General features: G+C 43.0%; 1 protein-coding gene across 2 annotated transcripts; it reads right to left on the bottom strand.

Annotated features, from left to right (window-relative positions):
- Positions 1-484: 484 nt before the first annotated feature.
- Positions 485-19,082, bottom strand: SATL1 (spermidine/spermine N1-acetyl transferase like 1). Of its 2 annotated transcripts, none has more exons than XM_083424128.1 (6): positions 18,734-19,082; positions 13,380-13,431; positions 11,795-11,875; positions 6,060-6,161; positions 4,464-4,504; positions 485-824 (listed from the first exon to the last, which is right to left on the bottom strand). In XM_083424128.1, exons 1-6 carry the CDS (start codon positions 18,812-18,814, stop codon positions 654-656), a joined length of 528 nt encoding a protein of 175 aa, XP_083280254.1. In that variant the 5' UTR covers positions 18,815-19,082; the 3' UTR covers positions 485-653. The 2 variants fall into 2 exon arrangements, with proteins under 2 accessions (XP_083280254.1, XP_083280255.1); XM_083424129.1 differs by lacking the exon at positions 485-824 and adding an exon at positions 3,631-3,774 and having other exon boundaries at positions 18,734-19,078.
- Between the last annotated feature and the right edge of the window lie 13 nt (positions 19,083-19,095).

Here is a 19,095-nt window from a genome sequence, read left to right on the forward strand (position 1 = left end):
AGCCTGTGATTTTAATGGTAATACCTAAAATAGGTACAGTTTTTAAAAGTGTATCATGCATTCTCTAGTTGTAACCTTTATAAATAGGCAAGTCACTGGAAATCGGGGGACTGAGGCTGAGAGAATGATTTGTCTAAGGCAGCCTTTCCCAGCTTGGCATCCTCTGACTTGGAGGCACCAGGAATCAAATCTGGGACTTTCTGCATGCAAGGCAGGTGCTCTTTCCCACAAAGTCTTGTTCTTCCTTCTGGGCACAAGCTTGTGCATGCTCTAACACACTAGGGCACCAGCACTATTTTTGTATTTGAAGAAAAACAAGAGGTTTCCTGGCCAGACCAGCACATTATGTCCCACCTGTGTTCTTTCTCCATATGAGTCACCAGTTGAGTATACCTTTGCTTAAACTAATCCGTAAGATTCAGGCTGCATTTGAAGTGTTGTACATCCATGTGAAGAAAAAGTAAAGCAATTTATCAAAGTCATGTCAGTCATAAAACACGCACGCTTCTTTTAATTTTTCTTGCTATTTGCACTCTGCTTTGAAGCCACTGTGTTAACCAGAAGTCCCCCCTTGTAAGTGAGGTTTTTCATTGCAAGCCTGATGAGCACTCCAAGCTTTGAGAGTGATAAAAAAAATGGCGGACTTCCTTCTTTTAGTCTCCAGAAGCCATTCTGACTAGATTTTCTTTGTCAAATCTAAAGAGATGCCAGCCTTCTTCAGTGGAAAGGTCTGAAGCACCACGCCTCATATAGTACTCTATAGATGGCTTGTTCCAAACAACAACAAGGAAATGCATGCAGCTGCAGTTGGTTTCGATTGCTATCTGAAAAGTAAGCACAGGCAATAGCATTTGGGGAAATAAGAGAGGGGTGTCCAGTGCTGGTAGCCATTTATTGCCTTTTCCTCTATGCCAGGCACATCCAAGCTTAAGTTGCCTCCCATCTACCAACAAGTATCAAAAACTGGCAGTGCTCTACCACCCTCCAAAGCAAGATAGATAAATACATCTTTATTTCATAGATACAGTAGTTATGTTTGGATTTCATTATGATAGATCCAAATAGTTACTAGATGGAGAAGTAACTAAACAAGTGAGAAAAGTCAAACTATATTTTTATATTAGTTTGCACAGATCTGAGGAGCCAGCTTCTCTCTCTCTCTCTCTCTCTCTCTCTCTCTCTCTCTCTCTCTGTGTGTGTGTGTGTGAATTCTTTCCCTTCCGAGTTGCTTCCTTCCTTGCTCCATGATTCTTCCTTCCCTGCTTTCTCTCTCTCTCTCTCTCTCTCTCTCTCTCTCCCTCCTTCAGGCAGCATCCCATTCCACTGCCAGCACTCAGCACAGTGGGAAAGATAGCAAGCTGGGGCACTCTCTCTCCTCCTCCCTCTCTTGCTCTCCCTCAAGCAGCATCCCACCCCACCCCACCGCCAGCGCTCAGCAGTGGGAAGGATAGCAATCTGGCAGCGTATGCACACACCAGCTCTCCCTTGGAGATAGCAGGGCAGCATCTCAAGTCCCCCCAGGAGCGCAGTGATCAACCTGCAATCAACCATAATCAGTCTCAGGTTCCAACAGTCGAACGTGATCGACGTGTTGTACATGCCCACTCTATGCCATTTATTGCCTTTCCCTTTATGCATTCCCTCTAAGACATGAGGTTGGTAGCCATCACTACCTCTTGTGGGAGTTACTTTTTTAAACCGTTTATATTTAAGCTGCCAGTTAATCTTGTTGCTTGAAATTATTACTGTAGCAAATGCAGAAACAAAACTTGGAGTAAAAGAAACACAGTTACTTGGCTTTCTTTGCAAGAACCACTGCATTTACGGATTGCACAGAAAGTTGTAGGACTATAATACCTGCATCTAGAGTTCTGAATCTAAACTGGGACAACTTAAAGCTCTTTGCTGTTCTCACATTCTTGGGCATTTTTAAGCATTAATACAAGATCAAAGATTTGGATATAAGTCATTAATTAGTCACTAATTTGTTAAGAATTCTTATAAAACCTTTTAGCTGGCAAAATGCTTTTCTGCTTCAGAGCCAATTGATATGTACAATAGCTGTGGTGGTACATTGCACACCCACCATTTAATTTCTCCTTGTTTTATTTAAAGATGCCTATAATTGTTTTCATTTCACTCACAAATGTCTCAAAGCAACTTACACATCCATAAAATGCACAAAGCTTACAAACAGTTAAAGACAATGCATCAGGAAATTGTATTTTAGAAATGCTCATGCAACAATATTAAAAGGATGATTCCTGCCCCGTTCAGCTGAAAGGTGAACATCACAGACAGGTAAGAAATCATACTATAGTATCATCCCAATCATAAGCACTCAAGGAGAAGACTTAAAATCCAATCTGTTTCAATCTGTTTTTTGAGGTAAGTTCTAGTCTAGGTTGTATCTTCCACATGGGAATATTTTTCAAACCTGTAACTCTTCCCTCTTTTTCTACCTAGTCTCCCTTCCCAAACAAATTCAGGAAGTTGATTAGGATTGCCCTTCTGGATATTGTATCACAGCTGGAGAACTAAGCTGAGTCACCAGTTGGAATGCAAGTAAAAACTTCATTCATACAAATGATTAGATGGTTAAAACTGTTGGTACCCCTTCAGACTACAAGTGAGGATTACATGGTTCAATGTATTTTCATATTGAAAGCTTCCCCACATATAGAAAGCTAGCACAACAGTGAGTGTTCAGCTATAACTCCTCCCCCTGACATCTAGTTTTATATATGCAAAATTCTGATTTTATTTATTAGTACAGAGGGATTAGGAAAGTATTGAGTTAGAAGGGATTTCAAAGGTCACCTAGTCTAGTCCCCTTCATGACAATGCAGTAAATCCACTGCTACATCATTCTTGATAGGTGGCTGTTTTCTGTTTAGTAACCTCTAAAGACAAGTTCCTTCCAAGGGAGTCTGTTCCACAGAACAATTTTGCCTCATTTATATTATTTTATTTATTTATTTATTTATACCCCACCCATCTGGCTGGGTGTCTCCAGCCACTCTGGGCGGCTTCCAATAAAACTCTAAAATACAATAACCTATATAATAATAATAATAATAATAATAATAATAATAATAATAATTTATTTATACCCCTCCTTCCCCAGCCAAGGCCGGGCTCAGAGTGGCTTACAAGCAATAATAAAAACAAGATGAATGATTACAACTTAAAAACAAAAGTAAAATACAACATTAAAATAATGGAACATTAAAATATTAAAATGTAGCCTCATCGCAGGAGGAGAAGGAAAAGAAAAAAGAAAGAGAGGGAGGGAGGGAATCAAATTGGCTCCAAGCCAAAGGCCAGGCGGAACAACTCTGTCTTACAGGCCCTGCGGAAAGAAATCAGATCCTGCAGGGCCCTGGTCTCATGAGGCAGAGCGTTCCACCAGGCCAGAGCCAGAGTTGAAAAGGCCCTGGCTCTGGTTGAAGCCAATCTAACTTCCTTAGGGCCTGGGACCACTAGGGCGTTGTTATTTATGGACCTTGAGGCTCTCCATGGGGCATACCAGGAGAGGCGGTCCCGTAGGTACGAGGGTCCTAGGCCATGACACCCCTTCAGATATTTGAAGATGCCTGTCCTCCAGATTTAAGCCCAACTCACAGAACATGGTTTGCAGACCCCTCACCATCTTTGGGAGGAGATGCCATGGCTCAGTGGCAGAGCATACATTTTGCATGCAGAACGTTCCCCTTTCACCCTCTGGCATTTCCAAGTGCGTCTGGGATTGCCCCCATCTGAAAGCCTGGAGAGCTGCCAATGATAAGATTGGGTAGAAGGCAGGTTTTCTGTGTTGCTGTATTGCTCTCTGTTCCAGTTTATCACTATGCTGCAGTGTCCAGAGCTAGATGCAGCACTCCAGGTGAGGTGAATCTCTCCAGAGTGGAAGAAATTATTAAAATCTACATATATTTTTCTTGGCGCATTAGCCCTTTTTTTAGCCTCTGCATTCTGCTATTAAATCACATTTCACCTTGTGTTCTGTTAGAAATTTAAGGAACTTTTCATGTGTGTTCCTGCAGATGCAAGCCCCTACCTGCAGTCTGAAGCGTGAAACAGTTGTATCAACAGTTTTTACAATTTGATCTGTTGCTTGTGAGAATAAGATTAGAGGTTCTAACCACTGATACCCAGTTGATCCTCTCTTTTGCTTCTTGATTCTCACAGCTGACTTGAATAATGAAACCAGGTTTGGGGAACTGGTAGCCCTCCAGATGCTGTTGGACTCCAGCTCCCATCATCCTCAGCCAGAATGAGCAATAAGGGTGATGGGAGTTGTAGTCCAGCAACATGTGGAGGTCACCAGGCTAGAGAAGACTCTCAGTCAAATTTAATATGCCAGCAGCTTTCTGACTAAAGTAGATTTAAGTCTGTACTATTGAATATACAGCTTACAAAGTAAATACATACAAGTAAATAGAAGACAGGAAAATATAACTTGCCTGGCTTAATCTTTTTAAAAGTTCTGTTCCAATGCCCCAACCTGCCAAAACACAGATCAGAAAAACCTCAGATACCAAAACTTGCAACATACCCATGTGAACAGTTTGCCTGCTTTGACAATATGCTATTTTATCTTCTTTGCCATGAGCCATGAACAAAATAGGAATATTTACCGGTAAAATCTAATGCATTATTCTATACACATACAAAAAATTAAATTTCTTTGAAATTGCAAAGAAGCCTGTACATTATCATTATTTTAGGAAAGAAAAGGAAATGGAACTGCAAGGCTAGCCTCCTTCTACCTGGTGGACTCCCAAGTCCTATCAGCCCCAACTAAGGATGGGTGAATCTATCAATTTGGGTTTCTCATTTGTTCACACTCAAGTGCAGTTATCCACATTGGCACATCACTTCAATTTAAAAAAAATAAAAATTCTCGTGAGAACTTAGTGATATTTTATTGTGCATTTTCCCTCATATATATACAACTTTGCAATTTTCTCTAGCATATAGCTTTGCATTTTGTATGCTATTTTTACTAATATATGCATTTTTGTGCCCAGTTTACCCTAGCACATGCATTTTTCCATGCATTACATGGCTTGGGAACTGTAGTGCAAAATTGAGAGAAGTGTGAATCTCCAAGGAAAGCTTGTGGCATTTCAGTTTGTGTATTGTTACAGAAAATGTGAATTAGGAAGCTTTGCCTATAAATGTGAACTGAATCTAGTTTCTCCCCCATCCCTAGCCCCAGCTAGCAGAGCTAATGATCAATGATTACGAGAGCTGTAGTCCAAAACATTGCAGGGCACCAGGTTACTGATGGTTGTTCAATGTAGAATGTAAATATTTATTCAAGGTGTTTCCCTATACTGCCCCACAAAGCTGGCTCCATAGAATTAGTAACAATAAGCATGAGTAACAATTAGACAAGAAAACAAAAAAGGCAAAATGAGAAATAACTCAATATTGAAATCCTATTCTCCCCTTTCCTCAGGACAAAATGGTTCTTCAGAAGCCACCGTGGTTAGTGTCAGTTGGGCAGTCTTAAATTCAGTTATTCACATTCCAAATCAGTGCAAAACTCCCAGTATAAACAATTTTGAAAAGCAATTTCCCTTACATGATTCATTTTTCACTAAGCAAGCTTGGACAGTGTATATGGTCTTGATGGTCCAAAGGAACAGAAAGCAATACGTTTGGCACCAGCTTGGTGCAGGAGTTAGGTGCATTTTATGCACATTTCACCCTGGTATATGCAATTTTGAACACTTTCCTTGGTTGGAGAACTGCATCGCAAAATTCAGTGCAAAATTCTAAGGATGACTGTTTCAGTTTGCATTTTGTTTTGGAAATGCAAATTAGGTATGTTTCCCTTTAAATGCAAACTGTCTTGCTCAACTGGCTGGGGCTTATGGGAGCTAGGAATCCAACAATATATTGGGGGCCACAGTTTACCTAACCCAGTTTTAGGCTTTAGGCCTAAGTGATGAGGACTTTATCTCCGGGGTCTTCCCAATCTCAGCCCAACCACCTAACCACACCTCCACACTATCTCTCACTTTATTATGTGCAAACAGTATTATTTTTACCTCTATATTCATCCATAACGTAGAAGTCTTCTAAGTACAACAGCTTGCCAATCCAAGGGTCATAAGTATAGTAATACATAGCAAACCCTACAATGTCGGTATCTGGCGAGACACAAAACAGCTATTGTAAGGAAATAACTACTATTGTGTAAGGCTGTCAATCAGCTAGAGAATTATGAATTAGTTAATCATCTTAGACTGTATCCAACTAATTTCTACTCAGAGTGCACACATTTGTTTTAGTTTAGTAATAATCATTAATTTCAACAGGTCTACCTAACTAACATTAGATACTACACCTTTCTTTTAAATTATCACTTCAACATAAATAGACCAGAATTTTACTGAATTTGGTAATAGCACCTTTTGTAAGACGTATTAAATTTGCAAATGGGGGGGGGAATTACTTTGTCATGGCCATCTAAAGAAGCCAGGGAAGCAAACAAAACCATGTGCTGTTATTTTTTAAGCAAATCAAATTTCCTCAATATAAAAGGGCTTACTGGTTAATACTAATAAAAGGAAAGAGAACCACACTGCTATAAGGAAAAGCCACTTCAATTTTTTTTAATTAAAAACATTTTCAGTAACAAAGCCAAAATAGTCCCACACCAACATAATGATGCAATTGTGCCTCAGAAGCCCCATTAGTAATTCTGTCTTCCCCCTGAGCATACAGAGATTTTCTCCTTTCCTTTCTTCTCAGTGGTCCCACTTTGCCACCAATTTATTACTTCTTTTATTTCATTTACTACATTTATATACCACCTTTTTCTCCATGGAGCTCCTCCTCCCCACCAACCCTATGAAGTAGTACTGGCCCAAGGTCACCCAGAGAGCTTAATAAATGAGTGGTAATTTGAACCAGGACTTGGTCTGACATCCTAACCACTGTACCACACTGGCTCCAATCCTCTCTGCACTCAGTACCGGAGTTAACTATTAAAGCAGCACAGGCTGGTCTGCTTGGGTAGGTGGGGGCATTGCCCCTCCAACCTCAGTCTACCTTCCGCTAGCGTCCTCATGTCTACCTTCTTAACTGCAGCTAGACCAGGTTGTAGCACTGCCTCTCAACTTCCGCCTCCTTAGTCCCATTGTTGCCCTTGTAGAACTCAGCAGCCAGGAGGATGGAGACTTAGCAAAGTTAGTTTACTCTGCCTGTCATTGGCTCTGGCTCTACCTGTTGTTTACTCTGGCGCCACCTTCTGTTGGTCTCCCTGCCTTCTACCCTACCAGTCCCAATGGACACTACCACCACTGTACAGTGGTACCTCGGGTTACATACACTTCAGGTTACATATGCGTCAGGTTACAAACTCCACTAACCCAGAAATAGTACCTCGGGTTAAGAACTTTACCTCATGATGAGAACAGAAATCGTGCGGCAGCATCGCGGCAGCAGCGGAAGGCCCCATAGCTAAAGTGGTGCTTCAGGTTAAGAACAGTTTCAGGTTAAGAACGGACCTCCAGAATGAATTAAGTACGTAACCAGAGGTACCACTGTATTAGATAAAGTGATATTATCTTGGTGGGTAGAAAGAAAAATAAGAGCCTACATTGTGGAATTTGCTGCCAGGGAGTGTGGTGGAGTCTCCTTCTTTGGAGGTCTTTAAGCAGAGGCTTGACAACCATATGTCAGGAGTGCTCTGATGGTGTTTCCTGCTTGGCAGGGGGTTGGACTCGATGGCCCTTGTGGTCTCTTCCAACTCTATGATTCTATGATTCTATTGCACTTCTCTCTCCTCCCCCCCCCCCCCCCGCCCCTGAGAGCATTTTAATAGCTCCGACATAGGGAAGGATAGGGGAAACTGTGTGAGAGGTTAATTACCTCTCTCTCCCAGCACTACTGCACTAAGCCAAATACCACCTCCCCAACCACTGACTTAGCTCTAAAAAAAGGCCAGGATCAAAGGGCTCACATTTTAGGTTCATGTAAATATCTTCATATTCTTGGTGGGGGGTGTTAATTTCGTTTTTGTTGCACAGTTGACCCATTCTCCCTCTCATCAGGAAGCAATGCCAAGAATTGCTTTTGAAATATTTATTAGCTTCAAAACACAATTTGCCATCCAGCAGGGTGGTATATACATCTGTGACTAACAGAACACAAATCTAAAAGCCTCTTTTGGATTATGAAGCTATAGCCAGACCTTTAATGTTTAGCTGATTTCTAAAAAAAAAGTTTTTTAAATTCTCCAAGCAATTAAAAGGATTAAGGCTGTCATCTTTTAGGACACACTGTGTGCCTCTTGGTCAGATGGCAGGAGGTTCAACAACATGTGCTGAAACTCATTTAAAATTGTAGAAAGTATTTTGAGGGAAGTAGCAATCCATTGTTGACAAGCAATTCCAAAACAAAGTAGAATATTCTTCACACTTTAAATGTCAAGGAGGGCAAGTTACATGTTTTATGTCCTGGATGTCTGGGGGTTCTTGTGGGGAGATATTTATTATTGCCTTTCACATGAGTCTGAATGTGATTTACAAACATAAAACTGAAAAACAGTTTCGAAAAGAATAGGAAAAATCCAACTAAATTCAGGCTTGCAAACAATACAAAGTGAACATTTAAAGCAGAAACCTTTCTCTTGAAATGTAGAAGCTTGTCAAAGTAATAGGTAAAGGTAAAGGGACCCCTGACCATTAGGTGCAGTTGTGACCAACTCTGGGGTTGCGGCGCTCATCTCGCTTTATTGGCCGAGGGAGCCGGCGTACAGCTTCCGGGTCATGTGGCCAGCATGACTAAGTCGCTTCTGGCGAACCAGAGCAGCGCACGCAAACGCCTTTTACCTTCCTGCTGGAGCAGTACCTATTTATCTACTTGCACTCTGACGTGCTTTCGAACTGCTAGGTTGGCAGGAGCAGGGACCGAGCAACGGGAGCTCTCCCCGTCACGGGGATTGAAACCGCTAACCTTCTTATCAGCAAGTCCTAGGCTTTGTGGTTTAACCCACAGCACTACCCACGTCCCTTTGTCAAAGCAATAATGTCTTCTATTTCCCCCAAAAGTAAAGTGGGCCCACGATTTACCCTTAATTTACCTGCGCAATCAGAACCTTCAGCGCACAGCTAAAAAATAGTTGGAGAGCAGGGTAAACCCACCACAGAAAGAGCTGTTTAAGCCCTCCACTTTGCTTATCTGGCTCTGGGAACTTCCCAGCATAAAACCCACATAAATGGTGGGCTCACTATATCCCAATAGGGATGCTGTTCCACAGAACAGGGGCAATGGCAATGAAAACCCTGCTTGTTCGGTGGTTGTTGGGTTAAGTTAGCCATATTGAATTGTATGCTGTCGGTGGGTTCATGCTGTTGTCTTGTTGGGCTGTGTATGTGATAAAGGGGAGCCATGCTGGAGTGAAGGCATCCTCTTCTATTTCTTCCCGTGTCAGTTTCAGTCTATTGGTTAGCTTTTCTAGTAAGGCTGTTTCCTGTACTACTTGATACCAGTGTTCCATCTTTATCCCAGACAGGTCCCTCCAGTGTCTGGCTATGTTGTTTCTGGCTGCTGAGAGTAGGTGGGATATGAGCTCTTTATAGGTAATATATTCAGTAGGGCATGACTTCTAGTACCTGTTTAGTTATTTTGCTTATTTCTTGTATGACTGTTGTCCAGAAGAGTTGGGTTTGGGGGCATTCCCGTCACATGTGGAGGTATGAGCCTGTGGAGGTGCAGCCTTGCCAGCATTTTGGTGAGGTTCCTGGGTGTATCAGTGCCAGTTTCTGTGGTGTTTGGTACCATCTGTAAGTGAGTTTCAGAGTGAGTTCTTCTTGCTGATATGGCTTTAAAGGGAGGTTTAGAGCACATTCTAGTCAATTGGGTGGGGTTAATTTCACAGCCTATGTCGTTTTTTGATTGTGTGAAGAGGGTTTGTGGGGCTTTGGAGCAGTGTTTTGTATATTGTAGATACCATCCCCTTGCTATGTCCCGTTGTTGTTAGCAGAAGACCTTTGAAGGTGGTCAAGGGCCTAGTGGCTGCTGATTTTACTGCTGGGTTGTTTAAGATGTGTAGTTGGTGGTGTGTTAGTCAGGATATTTATTTTGTATTTCTTGTGTCAATATGGGTTTGTTATTTTTGTAGAAGTCTGCTATGTGATATAGACCTTTGGCTTGCCAGGTTTTTATCTGGAGATTTTGTGCTGTGTGGTGGAATAGTGGGTGGTAAGCCAGGGGGATTAGTGGGGATAGGGTTGGGGACAGTTTGCCAACTTCTTCTTTCTATGTAAGCATGGTCTGTGTCAGGCTTCCTCAAACTCAGCCCTCCAGATGTTTTGAGACTACAATTCCCATCATCCCTGACCACTGGTCCTACTAGCTAGGGGTCATGGAAGTTGTAGGCCAAAAACATCTGGAGGGCCGAGTTTGAGGAAGCCTGGTCTGTGTGAACCTGTTTAGTGTGGTGGGGATTTTCCTTAGTTTGTTTTGGAGGAAAGTATATGCTGGGGTGGGAGTGTTTTCGATTATGTCTCTCTCCAAGCGTACCCATTGTTTCTTCTCATCTTCTAGAATGTATGGGATTATATGGTTGGCGATGTAGTATAGTTCTATGTTGGGGATTCCCCATGCTCCTTCTGAGGTGGGGAGGTGCAGGTGTTTGGGGCTTACTCTTGGCTTTTCGTGTGAGAAGATAAACAAGTGTAGTTTTTTCTGCCATTTGTAGAGTTGGATTGGTGGAATCCAGATTGGAAGGGTTTGGAATAGGTAGGTTAATTTTGGAAGGGTAATCATTTTGATCATGACTATTTTATCTGAGAGAGTGAAGCTGGTATTGCTCCATCTCATCAGGTCTTTGTTAATTTGACATCATAGGGGTTTGTAATTGTGGTGGTATAGTTTTTTTGTGGTTTCTGGTTATCTGTACCCCTAGGTATCTGAACCTGGTGCGGCAGAGTTTTTTCTTTGTGATGTTGGTGAATTCTTTTTTGGGTATGGAAGGGAGTGTTGAAGCACATAGCCTCAGATTTTGCAAAGTTTATTGTAGGCCCGATACCATTGCAAATGTGCTGAGTTCTTTGGTTAAGGTGATTGCTGTGTTGATGGGGTCTGGTGTTGTGAGCATTAGGTCATCTGAAAAGAGCTGTAATTTATAGGTTTTGCCTTTTATTTCCACTGCCTTGATGTCGGGCTGCCCAGATTCGGATTGCTAGAGGTTCCAGGGCCAGGATGAATAGGAAGGGGGGCAGTGGGCATCCTGTTTCGTGCACAATGTACTACCCATCTCCTAACACCCCTTATACTCATAGGTGGAGCAATGGATGCCATAAAATGACCTAAGTTAGTTTCTACACACAAACACACTTTTTGATCCAGGCAGGCAGGCAAGAGGAACTCAATGCTGCATTCCCTCAGGGAGGGGTATAGCTAGGGTGGGATGTGCTATGATGAAAGTACCAAAGTTCAGATAGGGAGGCTTAGAAGGTTGCAGTTGAACTGTGAGCCTCAGCATTGCCAGTGATGAGGCTCTCCAAATGTCATTGGACCCCTCACCCACATCAAGCCCATTCAGCATAGCAGAAGTGATAAAGTTGTAGTCTAGCAACTTCTGGAGGCCCACAGGTTCCCCACCCCAACCCACCTAGGCCCTATTATCTTCTGAGGTCCTTCTCTGGATACCCCCACCAGATGCAGTCCAGTGGGTAGCTTCTTGAGGTGGAGCATTTTCAGTGTTGGCACTCATTCTATGGGATGCCTGGTTATACAAATAAATGATAACTTTGTTTTCTTGAAAGCTTACCCTGCATTGCATCATCCTTATTTGCTTCTGCTATTAAACACTGGAAGAAAGGACGTGATCCGAAACCATCTCGAAGCAAATCTGAAATGTTTAGATAGTTGAATAAAGCACTAAAATATTGTCTCAAGATAAAAGAAGATTATTAATAGGTAGTAGTACTAAGTAGTAGTACTTACTAGTACGTAGTAGTAGTAGTAGTAGTAGTAGGATGGGGTGGAATGCGAGGGAGGGAGGGTTAGGGTTTGTTGTTGGTTTGGCCTTGTTCTTGTTTTTATTATGTACCATATTTTTTGCTCTATAAGACTCACTTTTCCCCTCCTAAGAAGTAAGGGGAAATGTGTGTGCGTCTTATGGAGCGAATGCAGGCTGTGCAGCTATCCCAGAAGCCAGAACAGCAAGAGGGATTGCTGCTTTCACTGCACAGCGATCCCTCTTGCTGTTCTGGCTTCTGAGATTCAGAATATATATTTTTTCTTGTTTTCCTCCTCCCAAAACTAGGTGCGTCTTATGGTCTGGTGCATCTTATAGAGCGAAAAATACGGTATTTGGGGGGGGGATTATCTTGTGTTTTTATGTTGCAAATTGCCCTGGGCGCTACAGATGAATGGCAGTATACAAATTTAATAAATAATAATAATGAATAATAATGTTGCCACCAGCATCTTCTCAAAGTAGAATTCTGGGTGGGTGTGGGAGAGCAGCCATGATGGACTGGAGGGTGTGAAATCAGAGGTTCACCCAAACAAAATTGTGTTTTTTGGGCTCTTTTCTTTGGACAGCAACATGTGAATTGTGTTGACACAAAAAGATCAAAGGCCAAAACAGGCATCTTCACCAATATGCAGATCAGATGCAAGGCCAGACCACATGAACACCAGCCTTTTTGCTTAATATGTTTGAACAGGGTTAGGTAGGTGCTGGTGGGTTTTAAATCCCTGCATGTAAATAACCGGCATGTTAGGGAGATGTTAGACTACTCTAGTGTTAGCCAACCATATCATCCTCCAAACATCTTGGAGTTGGAGTCCAAACCATTCGGAAGGTGTCAGGTCTTTCGAGCTAGAACCATCTTCCCTCACATTCGTTTTCTGTGAGCCAAATTACACTTGAAATGTAGATTTGCACAATGTGCAAGATTTCTGCCCCCCCATGCAAGTTGCAGTGTGTGTGTGTGTGTGTGTGTGTGTGTGTGTGTGTGTTAGAAAGACGATCAAATCAGGACCATAGCAAGGATGGAAACTGGTTCAATTCCATCTCAGTTCTTGCTCTGATCCTAAAATTACCACCAGCATCCTGCCACCAGGTGATGCAATTTGTATATAAAAATAAAGACACCTGCCTTGAGGGGAGGCAGAATTGAGGGAGCCCAGGCCATCAGTTGGCATAAGAGGATGTCAGTCTCCACCTTATATAATGCATTTGTTTTAGTGTTTTAAAATTGTAAACTGTATTGGAACAACAACTGTGTGGTTCTTCACCTGAGGGACAGGGCCGAGGACTTGATCGCATGTTACACTCTGAAGAAGGCCTGGAGGTAAAATAAATAGCAGCCTCCTAAATTTAACATGTTAGGCATCTACCTTACCTGTTTCTGTTACTTTTACTGCATTAGCCATGTTTTCATAAGCAGCTAGTTCCTGCCAAGAGAAGAAACCAAAATAGCAAAGCAGACTTTAAAAACAACAACACTATGAAAGATTGGAATGGTATTGTTAGTGAAGGTCAGCTCCTTGATATAAGGAGAGCCAAGAGATTAGGCATATGCCCATCTAGTCAAGCATCCTGTTCCCGGAATGACCAATCGGATGCCCTAGAGCAAGGGTTTTCAACCAGTGTGTATTGGCACCCTGGGGTGCCTTGGAATGATAGTCAGGGGCACCGCAAGCCACACTGGCCTCTGCCCCTCCTTCCTTCCCTCCCTTCTCTGATGCCCTCTCTGTTTGTTGCAGCCACCCTGGCTATAAGCTCCCCAGGCGAATGGTGCCTCTGGGACTGGCCAGGGGGTACTGGTTATACCAGGAGTTGAGGCGGACTAAGCAAGCAAGTGGGTGAGGGAACCCAGCCAGCCAGTCCACGAGCCCGTTGTTGGGAATGGATGGACAAGGGGGAGGCCAGGCAGGCAGGCGTCGCACTAACCTTTCTTGTGCTTGTGTGGAATACCTGCCTGGGAGCTGTGTCTGGTGCCAAAGGGGAGCCTTTCCACCATGCAGGCAGAAATGCTCTGAATGTCCTGAGATCTTTGGATGAAGGGCGGTATACTGATTTAATAAATGTAAATAAATGAATAAAGGAGAAGACCTTTGACATGTGGCCCACCATCCTGTTCTCATAGTGCCCAACCAGATGCCTCTGAGAAGCCTACAAAAAGGACCTGGGTGCAACAATATCCTCCTACCCCCTTGTGATTCAGAGTTGGTACATAGCCGCCATGGCTGGTAGCCATTGATTACCTTCTCTGTGAAACCAGGAGTGGTGGAAGAATTCTCATGCAAGGTTGAATATTGGTGACCCCTCCCCAACAGGGAAACTGGGACAGAGACAGAATATGGCAAGTTTTTGGGAGGCTGGTGGCTGTGCCACCAACACAAGCAAAGTGATGGTGACAGGGATGCTTAGATTCCTTTCCAAGGTGCCATAGCTGAGCTGGGGGGTGGGGGGCTTCTGGCTCATGGACCTCATTAGCCGCAGCAACTTGCCCAAAATTTGATATCATATATGACACCAGGTGTGTCTTTCGGCAAAGACAGGTTTGCAAACACCAACAACCGGCTAATTAGAAGCTGCAGTTGTGTCTGGTACTCGCAGACAAGGAATGGAAAACATGATGTGGGAGCCTCTGATATAAGGCAAGTACAGGGAGAGAACAGCAAGCTCCACCCACGCACCTGTACCACGAAATGAAGGGGGAGACAGAAAATAGATGCTCTGTCACTCCCCCTCCTCCCACCAGAGGTCAACGGAGTATGTTTTTCAACCCTGGGACATCCGAGCTTTTGAAATTATTTACTAGTGTAATGCAGTACAGGGTCATGTTGACCTGCCTATTTTATTAGGAGCCTTACAGAGTATCAGAACAAGTCAATGGATATTTGTTAGGCAGATTCGTTCTATGAGTTCTACTTCTATTTATGTATTTTTCATAATCATAACAACAACAACAGCTACCACTATTTTGCTCCATAAATATTTGGGCTGTAAGCAATAGACTCTGTTGTATCACATGTATACATCTCTGCTGCCCACTGCACAAACCTTCCAGTAAACAAATAAAAAAGAAATATTGTTTTTGTATGTGCAAGTTTTAAAGCAACAGATTGAGCTGGAAACAGGATGGAACAGATTTATGAGTGAAACCCTTCAAAGCAGAAGCTTTGATAATTGATATTAATCATTGGAATATTCCATGCCATGAGCAACAAGATGCTGCTGCTTCTCTGTGGAACTTGCTAGCAGCCTGCTTTTTGTTCTTGTTACTTGCTGCTGCTTTTTGTTTTACCAAGGAAGATATGGAGGTGCTTTCCATAACTCAGTGGCAGAACCCTGGCTTTGCAGGCAGAAGGTGCTAAGTTCAATCCCCGTCATCTCCAGTTTAAAGGAACTCAGATAGTTAAGCTGATAAATTGTCCTGCCACGGAGATACCGCCTGCAGCAGATAGTACCAGACAATATAGGCAAGTTATAGGGAAGTAATATAACGGCAGCATCATGGGTCCCTGGAACACAATCTGCAAGCTATATATTGTTCATTTCCTTGTGGTGGCTTGCATAAAGAATACATGATTCCTTCTTAACCACGGTTAGATGGGTAGCTCAGGGTTCTTTCACATATTGCACAATACTTCAGTGTCAGTGGGGCTGAAAAGTGGTGTGTGGTGGGACAGTTTCTGAGAATGCTGGGCGTTGGAACCTTCAGATCAACCTTCATCAACTTGGTGACCTCCATATGTTTTGGACTACAAATCTAGCTCTGGCTGTGCATAGTGGGAGCCCTTGTGCAAAACATTTAGAGAGCAGCAAGTTTGTACCCTTCCTCAGACAAAAATAGGGGATTTTCTCACTCCCCACTCCCTACTGACCCTCCTCAACCACCCTACATTTTTTGTGTCCCACCTCTAAAGCATTTTCAACCAGAAGAAGGGCAGGTGACACCATCACTAGACCAATGGGACACAGCATACGCACCCTACACTGTCCTAAGGAAACCCCTTAATCCCGATTTTATTTTATTCTTCGATAGATTTACAAAAAAGAAATTTGTGCACAAGTAAATTTTTAGAAAGGGGCAAGATTAGACTGAACACACAAAGCATTTTTTTTTAAAAGAAAAAGAAAAATCGGCTCCTTGCACTCTACTCCCGCTTTCTTACTGCCCAGGGTGGTCCTGCCCTCTGCCTGCCCCTCAGAGCTGACATGTCACAAAGGGCTGCGCTTCCGCGGTGGAAGCCTCTCCTGCTCCTCCTCCTCTTCACATGCTTTACAGCAGCTGCCATGAGCTGCCCAAAGAAGGAAGTTGGCACCAGCAGCCATGAAGAGGCAACCGCAGCTGCCAACACTGTCATAGCGCATGGGACAAGCGCTGGTTCATCTACTAATATTAAGTTTCTTCCTAGAGACACTTGAAAATCTCTGGGGATCATCAGTTCAGGTTTTGGTTGACTGTTATTGTTGTATTGATTGGTTTTCTTTTCCTTAAAATAAAAATTATACGAACTTCAAAAATATACACACATTCCAGATTTTCTCTAAAAAGCAAACCAAACCAAACAAAATATGCCAAAACAAACACACATCTAACTCTGGGTTGCCTCCATCATTGCTGCAGATTGGCTCCTGTTTATGGAAGCTGACAGTCCAAACAATATTTTTCAGGGAAGTCCCAAGGGCAGTGCCAGCACTCTTAATAAATTACGTCAGTTAGTAATCCATAGCTTTCCTTAGGGCACTGGCAGAGATCAGCCCAAGACCTCTCTCTTGGTAGGAGAGATAAAATTCTTCTATATGTTGCATAATGCAACTTGTTGTGCCTGTTCCTTGGAAACAGCTCAGATAAGATAGCTTCTCTGAAAGCAACAAACCACAATTTGTGGTTCCATATTTCAAGAGGCAAACTGCATGATTAGTTTTCCAACTCAATATATGCTTTAATATGTACCCTGCTTTGAGACGGAGAAGGATGCACATCCAATTTTGTCTAAGAGGAACTGGTACATACCAGCTTTTAAATGCCCTGGAGCATCAGAGCAAGAGTTCTTTGCACAGAAAGCTACAGGTGCGCCACTTGCTATCCCAAGTGCTGTTCTGTTCACAAAATATACACCTTGCCTTAATCACTGGAATACTGGTAATGACAACAACTAAAAGGGGTAATTCAGTTTTAAAAGAGGAAAATAAATTGATAAAACTGCTGACAGAATAGCATGGTTTGAACCAGTAGAAGAGAGTGGTGGAGGGGCCAGAAATAATAGAAACTGCATCCATTTTTTCAAAATGCTAATTAAAGGACTGCTTTCTCTGCCTGGCTATCTCCTTGATTGCATTTGGGCAAAAAGTAAAGGGCTAAATTAGATGTGATGTTAAATGTGTTATTTGACCGAATGTGCTTGTGTAAAAAAAAAAAAAAATGTATACGGGTGTGGGTGGAAGGCAGGAAAAGCACGCAGGATCGCAATGATCGTGGGCGAAGAGGAGGGGTTTGTCTATCTTAGCAACCATTAACAGCACAGACCTGTGGATGTTTATTCAGAAGGAAGTCCCGTCGAGTTCAATGGGGATTAGCAACCACAGAGAGCCAGTGTGGTCTAGAACCTGAAAAACCAGGGTTCATAATCCCCATGAAGTTTTCTGAGCAGCCTTGGGACAGCTATAGTCTCTCAGCCTAACCTACATCACAAGGTTGTTGTCAGAAGAAGCATGCATGTTACATCAAGCTTGTAAGAGGAAAGTGGGGTGGGGATATTAATGAAATAAAATAAACAAACTTGGCTGTGCTGTAATAGCCCAGCACCATCAGCCCTCCCTGCTCCCTCGGCTGGCCCCTGGGGGGAAGCCATTCCATCAGACGGCCTGACCAGGAAGGACAAGAAGCAGAGCGTGCTTGCTGCTGTGCTGGCAGAAGTCACACTCATTAGTGTCACCCATGGCATTACAGCCCCTAAAGACTTTTATTTTCCTGTCTGCTTTTGTATAAAATGAACCTATTAATTTTGTAAATGGCATTGGTTTTGCATTGGGGATTATTATGTGACTGGTTGTGGTGGTTTATATGTGGCTTTGCTATCTGCTGTCCTCTTCGTTTTATACAGTATTTAAAGAGTTTTCACAAATTATGTATTATTTTAATTGCCTAGTTTATAAAGTTTTATAGTGGCTCCTTTCTTATAAGCCACTCTGGGATGATCTATGATCCTACAAATATTTAAATCTTCCTTCCTTCCTTCCTTCCTTCCTTCCTTCCTTCCGAAATTACCGCAATCATACGTATCTGCCAGTCTAGCAGTTTATAGGATTCAACTGTGTTTCATGACATTCCCAAGCCCAGGGGTCGCCAATGGATACAATAGCATCTTGGAGAACTCCTCAGGGTAGCCCTGGTCATCAGGTAGCGAAGGTAATTACCCTTTTCTACCTTGAGGAAAGAGTGGAAGAGTGATGCTCTTTCTCACTTCCTCTTTCAGTGCTCAGATTAATTTTCTTGGATCCAATTTTTTACTCTGATCCAATTTTCACCCTAATATTTTGGAAGAAGGAAGTGTGTGTCTTTGTGTGTTTCTCTGTTCTTGTCTTTGGGTAGGGATGGGCAGATTCAGAGGTATGGGAGAGAGATTCAGGGGAAAGGGAGGCACCCACGCAACTCACTCAAAAATCCAAATGTGTCCAATGGCCTAAAAATCGAACTTTCCTTCCCTACAGCCTCTCTTCCCCTCCCCACTCCCCGCTTACTTTGATGAGACGCAGGATTTCCGTACAGTCCCGCGGTTCTGCTGGACGAACCCGGAAGCGGTTCAGAGAGGTGCCAGACATCCTGAGAGCATGAAGCAGCAAGGATGCTGATCACTTCCCACAAGGGAGCTTGAGTGCTGCTGGGCCTCTCCTTGGGGGACTGACTTCATTCACCATCTCCAACGGCTATTGTTAGCCAAGGCACAAAAAATAAAAGGTGGGAAAAAGATGTTATTCCTCCCCACCCTTCCCCACCCTGTTTTCTCCTTCCCCCTTTACATAGGTGGGGATTTGACTTCCTGCTGCTGCCCAGTTTCCATCCCACCTTGTGCTTCAGTTGGTGGTTGAGCCATTAAGCATAT

The sequence above is a fragment of the Podarcis tiliguerta genome (assembly GCF_965153285.1).
Source record: "Podarcis tiliguerta genome assembly, chromosome: Z".
Taxonomy (NCBI): domain Eukaryota; kingdom Metazoa; phylum Chordata; class Lepidosauria; order Squamata; family Lacertidae; genus Podarcis; species Podarcis tiliguerta.